Source organism: Peromyscus maniculatus, chromosome 11, assembly GCF_049852395.1.
Source record: "Peromyscus maniculatus bairdii isolate BWxNUB_F1_BW_parent chromosome 11, HU_Pman_BW_mat_3.1, whole genome shotgun sequence".
Taxonomy (NCBI): Eukaryota; Metazoa; Chordata; class Mammalia; order Rodentia; family Cricetidae; genus Peromyscus; species Peromyscus maniculatus.
This window is the reverse complement of record NC_134862.1, coordinates 62,794,438-62,804,437: the sequence shown is the minus strand read 5'-3', so window position 1 is coordinate 62,804,437 and position 10,000 is coordinate 62,794,438. Positions and strand designations below refer to the sequence as shown.

The following is a 10,000-nucleotide window of genomic DNA, read 5'->3' as shown; positions in this document are numbered from 1 at the left end:
GAAGTCTCTTGTGACGACACGTGCTGGGTAGAACTGGGCACAGGGAATATAGCTAAACAATGGGGAGTCCTCAGGCACAGTGTCTTGGCCTTGGAGCTAACCTGGACCAGCCTTATCAGGGCTCCACACAGGGTCCCCAGGGGCAGGACCAGGGATGTAAGAGAAACAAAGAGATCACGAAAGGAGCTAGGCTCGGGAGGACTGCAGAGGCTGACCCAAGCCAGCAAGTGTGTTAACGGCACAGCTCTTCTGTACATCCCTCAAATTGAGAGGCAAAAGCAAAGTCAGTAAAGAACATCCATTAGCACAGTTACAGGAAGCTCAGAGTATCTCAATTTCCCCTTTAGCAAGCTGCATTTTGGGGTAGCGAACTAAGCATTTCACATCTCAGCGTCTGGAACATTTGACTACATTCACCCAGGGGAAATGTCTAGTGCTAGCTCCTGGACTACACCCTCTCACCACCAAGGCCCTGGTACCAGTCCATAGCTGGCCTTGTCTGGCAGGACTCTGGGCTAGATGAGGAGCAAAATGTCCACTCTCATCATCAGAACCTCCCAGCTGTCTCCAGCCCAAGCTAGCCCCCATCATGGAGCCAAGAGACAGGCTGAACTTTGAAGGATGAGTGAGGGTGATGAGATGACAAGGTTGTTAAGGAGAGGGAGCAGCCAGCCTCTCTGCAGCTGCTCCTGCTACCTCCCACTTCCTCTCCACTGCTCTGCCTTCCCTCTGCAAACGAGTCTTTGAAAAGCAGTGGTTCTCAACCCGTGGGTCACGACCGCTTAGGGTCTGCATATCAGATATTCTGCATATCAGATATTTACGTTGTGATTCATAGCAGTAGCCAATTACAGTTATGAAGTAACAAACAAAGGTAATTTTATGGCGGGGGGGGGGGGGGGTCACCAGAACACGAGGAACTGAATTAAAGGGTCGCAGTGTTAGAAAGGTTGAGAACCACCATTGCAGAGCAACCGGAGACCCTTATAAAAAGCATGAAACCAGTTGTTTCTCTCCCCATTGGGAATGTTTTGGTGGCTCCCCGTCACCACAGAGGCGCAATCTAAGCCATTGCCTAAGGGGCTCCACATGGGGGGAATCCACCTGCGTCTGAGTGTTGGCCTCCAGCCAGCAGCAAAGGGCAAACAGCAGAAGAGCCCTGAAGCTCTTGAATTAGTCATCAGTGAGACACACTTCCGGAGTAGGAGGGGACCATGAAACGAAGAAGGGGGTGGAGGTGGGGATTGTGGTGAAGAAATGTACTGGACAGAGCACTAGGCATACAACCTGACCTGTGGTCCGTGCTCAGTGTTTGCTAGTGGAACTATTGAGATTGAGTGAATGATATCACAATCTGGCTCAGAAACAGCCCTGCCCTTTTCTTGCCAGAAATAGGTTTGAGCCAGGCATCCTGTCCAGCACTTGCTTTTGTCTTCTCTTGTTGAATTTTCCCATATGCCTCTCTTGTAGATTCAACGACCTGGTGAGTTCAGCTCACGTGCTGCAGATCAACAGAGCGTACAATGAGAATGACATCGTCCTGATGCGCTCCAAACTTAACATTATTCTAAAGCTTTTCCTGGTTTCTGATGTCCCTCCAAAGCTGAGGGTAAGGGGTCTCCAGCTCCACCGTGACCCTTTCCCCCCCAAAAAAAACCCTAAACCTGAATTGCTGGTTCCTCATAAGTCCTGGGTCAACAAGATGCCCATTGCCTAGCAACTCCACAGGAAACTGCCTTCTGGAGCGATGGCATTTCAGGGGATGTTAGGGGTCAAGAGAAGTCATTTTACTTTCCAAGAACCTCTAACAGTGATGTTCTCCCATCCTATGGGTAGGTGAACATCTCTGAGTCTCAGAAGGACATCATCTTTGCTGCCATTACAGAAGGCCACCTAGACCGGACCATCTTCCATGGGGCTATCATATCCATCTTTCCTGTCGTCATGTACTTCTGGAAAAGGTACTTAAATTCTCTTACCCAGTGACTGCCAAGTCAAATAGTTTTCTGTCTCCATGTACCCCACAGTTTCCAGGTCTGTGAGGAACTAAGATGCCTGCTCTTACCCTACCCACTACATTCTATCCCACACTGAATTAAGGGACAGACAGAAGAAACCCACACCAGAATGCTGGCTCCACACCCCTCTGTGTGCTTTCTTGGATTGGGAGCATGATATGTACTTAAGCCCAGACTTCCCCACTAAGCACAAGGTAGACCACAGCTCCTGAGGGACAAAGTCTGTCCAGGCGGAAACTGTTTATAATAAAGAACATCATGGAGGAAGCAGGTCAGAGCAGTTTACCGGTTTTTATCCAGTTCTCATAATCACCACTTGAGGCACAGTTACTTGGAGAAGAATCAAATATTCAGTTTCATGTGACCTCCCTCACCAAATCCCAGGGACCAATGTAGCAATTAACTCAAAATGGAAACCTGACAAGGAGCCTATGAGGGGCAAAATTCGAAACTGGAATGAAGAGAATGCCTGCAGACTGTTCATAACCTGTCCTGCCAAGGGTTGTGCTCAGCATCTGGCCTGAGATGTCTCAGCTGACTGTCCAGCTCTGGCCGTCTCTCAGAGCCTTCTTCTGTTTCCCGCAGCCTCAATGAAACAGTGGTTCGCCAAAATTTTCCTAGAGAAGCTGTCTTAGTTAAGGTTTCTATTGCTGTGAAGAGACACCATGACCACGGAAACTCTTATAAAGAAAACATTTAACTGAGGCTGGCTTATGGTTCAGAGGTTTAGTCCGTTATCGTCAGTGGGAAGCATTGGCAGCGTGCAGGCAGACATGATGTGGGAGGGGTAGCTGAGAATTCTACACCCAGATTGGCAGGCAGCAGGAAGAGAGAGCGACACTGGGCCTGGCTTGAGCATCTGAAACCTCAAAGCCCACCCCTGTGACAGTTCCTCCTAAAACTGTTGGAGTAGGCCACACCTACTCCAACAAGGCCACACCTCCAATAATGCCACTCTCTATGAGTCTTTGGGGGCTATTTTCATTCAAACCACCAAAGAAGCCTAATGATGATGCTTATATCATAGTGTGACTCTGGCTGGTAGGCTTCCCTTTTTCTTTAAAAAAAAAAAAAAAAAATGTGACCTTGGGGCTGGAGAAATGGCTCAGTAGTTAAAAGCACTTAGAAGACCTAACATCAGTTCCACATCAGGCAGCTTACAACCACCTACAGGCTTACAACCACCTACCACAACTCTAGTTCTAGGGGATATAACTCCCTCTTCTGCCTGCTCTGTAAGCATTAATGCATATGGTGCACAGACAGGCAAAGAGGCACACACAAATACACACAAATAAAAATGCAGGTTTTAAATGTACCCTTCAATTAAAATAAAGGTGTAGCTTTCTAAGAGATTATGTCTCCTAACAATATCAGAAGTCACACCCATAAAGACTAACCAATATGACCACTCAAACATGGACTGAACAAGGACACCACCAACCGACATGCTGAAGTGGATGGGGGAAAGCCCATGAGGCCTCAACACTGCACAAAGAACTCCAGGCAACTAAGGAATACCTGAGAGCAGGAAAAATAGTCTTCTCCAGGGAAGAGCATGCCAACTGGTTATCCAGCACCAAGAGATCAGCCCTGAAAACATATATGCAAGTAATATTATAGAGAATGAACAGGTTATGTTTAACAATATATGTGTATGTCCATATACATATATGCATGCAATCACAATTAATGAAAACAGAGGCCATGAGTTTGGAAGAGAGGACAGAGGGGTATATGGGAGGATTTGGAGGGAGGAAATGGCAGGAAGAAATTATGTAATTGTAGCATCTCAAAAAAATAAATATTAAAAACAAATATTTGCCGGGCGGTGGTGGCACACGCCTTTAATCCCAGCACCCAGGAGGCAGAGGCAGGCAGATCTCTCTGAGTTCGAGGCCAGCCTAGTCCCCAAAGCGAGTTCCAGGAAAGGGGCAAAGCTACACAGAGAAACCCTGTCTCGAAAAACCAAAAAAAAAAAAAAAAAAAAAAAAAATTGTGACTGGAGAGATTGTTCAGTGGTTAAGAGCACTGACTGATCTTTCAGAGGACCCGGGTTCAGTTCTCAGCACCCACATGGCAGTTTACAACTGTCCGTAACTCCAATTCCAGAGGATCTGATGCCCTCTTCTGGCCTTCATGGGTATGGCATGCACATGGTGCACAGACATACATGCAGGCAAAACACCCCTACAAGTAAAATAAAAGTAAAGTATCTAATGGATAAATAAAGTTATAAAGGATGCTTACCAGTTCGATCCCTAAGACAAGTTGTTTTATTCAAAATTGAACGAAACACAAAATCTTGGTTTAAGATAAGCAATGAACCCTTTTGGATACCACTTGTTATTCAGAACTTAATTCTACTTTTCCTACCCAGGGCTTCATAGAAACTTATCTTGACGCCTTTGGAAGGATCAGAGACTTCTAGAAAATGTGTGTGTCTCCTTGTTTAACTCAGTGCTCAGCTTCCCTGCCCCTACTATGTCCTTAGGAAACTTAGACTTGCTTTGTGGAGGTTCTGGAGTTGACTCTTCACCGGCTTATATACTTACTGATACTTGCACTGTGCACACTTGCTGTCGTGTTGTGTCTCAGCACATACGAACACTCAGGGTCATGAGAAGAAGGTGGAGACAAAGCATTGTGGTCCCCAGATTACACATGAGGAGACTGGGGTTCGGAGTTGCTCAGGGACTAGCCTAACGTCACTTGGAAAGTGATTAGACCAGGGTTCTAGCCTTTTGTTCTCTTACCTCCATAAACAATGCATCTTTGCACATTAGAGCAAAGCAACTGTAGTAACATAGTCTGACCCTTGGGGAGCAAGGAGACGGGAGACGGGAGACAGCAAGGACCATTCCCCACACTCCACCCCACCCCCACCCCCACCCACCTCAAGCAAAGGGAGTGCAAGTGCAGACAATTAAACCTAGTCTTGCCAACTAAGGAGTCCTGGGAGGAAGGGACCAGAGAGAAAGTGATGAGTGTCTCAGGAGCATCAGAGAAGCAAGGTTTCTCAAGTGACCGTAAATGCGCCGCTCTGAGGAGGGAGTTATCTTCCAGGGGAAGACCTGCTGGGATCAGGGAAGGAGCAAGACTCTCAGGAAAGGAAGCATGGAGACCCCACTGGGTCCCCTGATGATGTAGCAGAGGATTAGACAGAGACTGTGCAGTCTGGCAGTCAGGTGAACATAGTTGACTACAACCCAGGCCTGGGCATAGAGGCTTCTCCACAGACTCCATCCCCCTCCCACCCCCGATGGTTCCAGAAGGAAATCTCCCACACAGTGTGCAGGTCAGTCCTTTACTGGGGCCAGGCCTGGACACAGAGAACATCCTCAGTAGGCAGCAATCTCAGGTTAGCATTCTCTGTGTCAGACACCCCACAGTTTGGGAGGACTGGTCCAGCCCTCCTGTGTGACCAGAAGCCGTTCTTCCCACAGGTTTTGTAACTGGCGGGCAACCCGCTCTTATATCGAGTACATGGGGAAGAAATTTAAGGATGGAAGAACCCCTCCCAAGACTACATACAAGTACCCACCATGGAGCGGCGGTAAGTCTACCTCGGACCCACGGCCCCATCTCTCCAGCAGGAGACATGTGAAGAGAGACCACGGATCTGAAGAGCTAACTTTAAGACCCAACAGGGCACAAAGGTGGTGTCTAGTGCAGCGGTCAGCGTCTTAACTTGGCCCTCTGAGAAACAGGAGGACTTGTGCTCAAGTGTGTCATGCCAGTGATGAGGAGGGCTATCCAGAAAAAACCTAGGAGGGGCCCCAGGATGCTGCTGGATGCACCTGTCCCGGCCCACATGCTGAGCACCTGGCAGTGGTGACCTCTTGGGCTGCTGCCCATCCATCTATCACCATGGATACCCTACCAGTCAAGACGTATCTATGTTATAGAGCTAGGTGTGGAAACTAAACACATGGTGATAAGTGTGCATGTTTTCATGCATGCACACATATACACATATACACACAGTTTTATGAAAATGTAAGAGAAATGTAGAAATTAAACGTATTGGTAGGATTATCTCTGGGTGCTATGATTATTAATGAGATACATTTATTATTGATCTATATATAGATACATATGTGTGTATATATGTGTGTACATACATGTATATATGCCACATGTAGGTGGTGGTTTGAATGAGATTGGCCCCTATAAGCTCATATTTTTAAGTACTTAGTCGTCGTCCCCCCCATTGGCGGAATTGTTTGTTTGGGAAGAGCTAGGAGGTGTGGCCTTGTTGGAGGAAGTGTGTCACTCACCACTCCCAGTGTGCCTCTGCCTCAGGGCTGTAGATTAAGATGTGAGCTCTCCACTGTTCCTTCACCCTTCACCGTGCTCTCGTAGACTCCGACCCTCTGAAGTCATCAGCTCAGTTAAACACTTTGATAGGTCACGTTGGGCATGGTGTTTTATCACAGCAACAGAGAAGCCTCTCTCTCTCTCTCTCTCTCTCTCTCTCTCTCTCTCTCTCTCTCTCTCTCACGCACGCACGCGCGCACACGCACACACACACACACACACACACACACACACACACACACAACACACACACACACACGCACACACACATTTGTTTTTTTCACCTTGACACAAGCCAGAGTCATCAAGGAAGAGAAAACTTCAATTGAGAAAATGCTACTGGACTGCCTGTAGGCAAGTCTGTAGGGCGTTTTCTTCATTAATGATTGGTTCTGAAGGGCCCACTACACTAGGGGAGTGCTACCCCTGGACAAGTGGGCCCGGGAAGTATAAGAAAGTAAGCTAAGCAAACCATCAAGGAGCACTCCTCTATGGCCTCTGCTTCAGTTTTTGCCTCCAGGTTCCGGTCTTCATCTCCTGCCCTGACTTGCTTTCACGGTGGACTGTGAGCTGTAAGATGAAATAGACCCTTTTCTCCCCAAGTTGCTTTCGGTCATGGAAATTTTGGCCCCCAGAAATTTAATGTTGGAGCTAAGTCTTGTGCTAAAAGAGAAAAGGAGATGTAGTAGGGGCCTGGTCTGCACTGGGATAAAGAGGGGAGACCCCCCAGCCCCCACAGCAAGAGCCCACCCAGCTGAGCTGGCAACTCTTGAAAGGAAAAAGTCCAAGGAATTTTCTGCCCCTAAAATGTACTAACAAGGGGAAGCCTCTGCAAATGGGATTCTAGGGGGCAGCAGGGAATGGAGGTCCAGTTCATTAGACCTCATCAGAGAAAATGAGAGTCACATGAACCGAGAAGTCCTGAGTCCTGCTTCTGGTTCTCAGCCCAGACCCCCATCACAGATACAAAGGCTTGCCACCTCTCAGTAATGCTTTGTCATTGACATTAGAACCTGTGAGTGTAACAAGAGCTTTACCCGAGAAGATTTGTTTTATTTGGGCGCGGCGGGGGTGGGGGTCGGGGGTTGGGAGGGTGCTAATGTTATAGAGTTTTAATGTGTTTCTTCTTTCTTCCCAGGTGACCATGCTGTCTTAAGGTTCACCTTGCTCAGAGGTATTGAATGGTTTCGACCTCAACAGGCAGTGACAAATTCAATCCAAAACTGTGAGTGGGAGTTTCACTGATTGCAAAAGTTTCCTGATCATCTGGAAAGTGGTTCGGTCTTGTAGCTGGGAGGTTCCTGCAGTCCCACTCAGCCCCAAGGTCCCTCAGATGCTTATAAAATAATCATTCGGATGCTTAATATTAATTACCAATTTCATGGCCTATGGCAGGCTTTTTGCTAACTAGCTCTTATAACTTAACCCATTTCTATTAATCTATCAGAAGCCAAGGTACTTTCACATCCTGTATCTCCTGGTGGTGCTGGCATCTCCCTTGACCTGCCTTTCTCTTTTCTGTCTCTCTCCTTATATTCCCTGCCTGGATCTAAGTTGCCTTGCCGTAGGCCAAAGTAGCTTATTTATTAACCAATGGGAACAACTTATATTCACAGCATACAGAAAGACATCCCCCAACATTTCCCTTTTTCTATCTAATCAAAAAGGAAGGTTCTAAACTTTAACATAGTAAAATTAAATATAATAGAACAGTTATCAAGTAAGAATCATAGTTACAATATCTAGTTTTTGTATTTGGCAAAATTAAAGAAAATATTCTATCTATCCTATATTTGTAAGTCTAAGGTTTCATATATAATTTACCTTTTTTCATGACTAAAGAAAACTGTAATTATAACTATCTAGTCTTCCACTACTTCAGAGACCCCAGAAGGATATAATATTACCTATGTAAACAGGAAATGCATTGTAAGCAGCTTTCAAAAATCTAGAATGACAGAGACAGCTGCCTGGACAGTCTCCCAAAGTTCCTCTGCAATGTTGGGTTAGCCATTTTTAGCCTCTAGGCCTAGAGTCTCTCAGTCATTTTTCCCTGTAGAATGTCTGGCAATCTCCTCTATGAAGCAGGAATCTGAAGGACCATTTTGCCTTATTTTGGCAAATTTAGTGGTCATTTTTCTATTGGTCCTGTATGTCCAGTTTATACAACATATTATCAGCAGTCCAGGCAAGAGCAGTTTCTTGACCAAATGGCTATTTTTGACAAGAAGAAGATAAACTTTATATGGAGTGTCTTCAATGCCCATCTTCCTCTTTGAAGTAAATCAGTACTGCCAGAAGCAGATGTGTCTCATTGTCCAGAGAGTCTAAGTTTCTAAAACATTTTAAATGCCATATTCTGTAAGTCTTTGAAGTGTTTGAAGATTACCTACCTAATTGAAATATGTCTTTGTATACCTAGAAAACAACTAATATGATTATAAGTTTGATTATCATAGATGATTAACTATTAATCTTATTTTTAATGATATACTACAATTTTAAACGAGTTGCATAAACATGATACCTTAAACAAGAGTAAAAAAAACATACAGTATAACAAAATTAACTTTAAATTTGTATCAGTAAACTAAAATCCATAACAATGTAAATATTTTAAACAAGTTGTTGCTCTTTAAAAGTAGATTCAATAATCTACCCTTTTATCCTACCATATCTATATCCTACATTTCTATATTATATTCCCCTTTCTTCTTTTAGAAAGAGATTGACTATGACTAATAATAATTTGTAATCAACAATCTAAACAAAGACAAACATTCATAATCCATTTTGGAGGAATGTGGGTATAGTGTGTTCTAGGCTACTTCCTGCTGGTTGGGGGCACTGGTAGTCTTATAGGGACACAAAGAAAATTTTAGGATTATGGTCAAGTCCTGACTAGAGTTTTCTGTGACACTGTATTCTCTGAGACAGTTGCCTTGAAGTTGTTCTGGATGTTGGTTCATCTGGAGACCTCTCAGGGGATATTGGCTGATCAAACCATATTAGTCTAGAAGCAATCAATAGGTTGCAGCTTTTATAATCGAATGTCTTTCTGTTGTTAAAAATCCCAAAGACAATATTATCCAGACTCTGTGTGATTTTCATCTTTACATGGCTTAACTTTTATATTACTTTTACTGACTCTTTAAAGACTTTATTTTTTAAAACTATTTCTTTATATAACTGCATATACTCCTTTTCCTCTCTCTTCCAAGCCTATGTATATTTTTACATACATTGTAAACCATAGTCTGCTAAATAAAAATCTTTTCCCAAATGACAAGAAAATAACCTAATCTAGAAATAAATATGAATAAGAAGCCAAATTTTTATCTGATCTATTCACAGCAGTTGATCCCTGGAAGAGTACAGGAAGAGCAGTGGGGGGAGGGGGTCTTTCTTTTGGCAGAATGTGGGGTGTGCCATGCATTCTGACTTTCTCCTTTGCATCTGTATAAAGCTTCATCTAGCAACCTCACCCAGCCAAGCCGACGAGCCATCTCTTCTCTGCAGTTGGGTCCTTCTGCCCTGAGGTAGGTATGAGCTGGAAATCCTTGGCTAGAGATGTTCTGTCTGCAAGCACAATGGGTGACAGGATTAACCTTCCCAGAGTCCAACTCCATGTTCTGACACTGTCCTGCATATAGAACCAAGTG

At 44.8% G+C, this 10,000-nt stretch overlaps 1 protein-coding gene across 6 annotated transcripts in view; it reads left to right on the top strand.

Annotated features, from left to right (window-relative positions):
• Rgsl1 (regulator of G protein signaling like 1) overlaps window positions 1-10,000 on the top strand; it is a 61,077-nt gene that overhangs the window by 45,117 nt on the left and 5,960 nt on the right. For all 6 annotated transcript variants that reach the window (XM_076547639.1, XM_042258321.2, XM_076547641.1 and 3 more), the window contains 5 exons: window positions 1,471-1,609; window positions 1,837-1,961; window positions 5,465-5,574; window positions 7,477-7,563; window positions 9,805-9,877. In XM_076547639.1, the coding sequence (XP_076403754.1) occupies window positions 1,471-1,609; window positions 1,837-1,961; window positions 5,465-5,574; window positions 7,477-7,563; window positions 9,805-9,877 (534 nt within the window). The remainder of the gene's footprint in view (window positions 1-1,470; window positions 1,610-1,836; window positions 1,962-5,464; window positions 5,575-7,476; window positions 7,564-9,804; window positions 9,878-10,000) is intronic.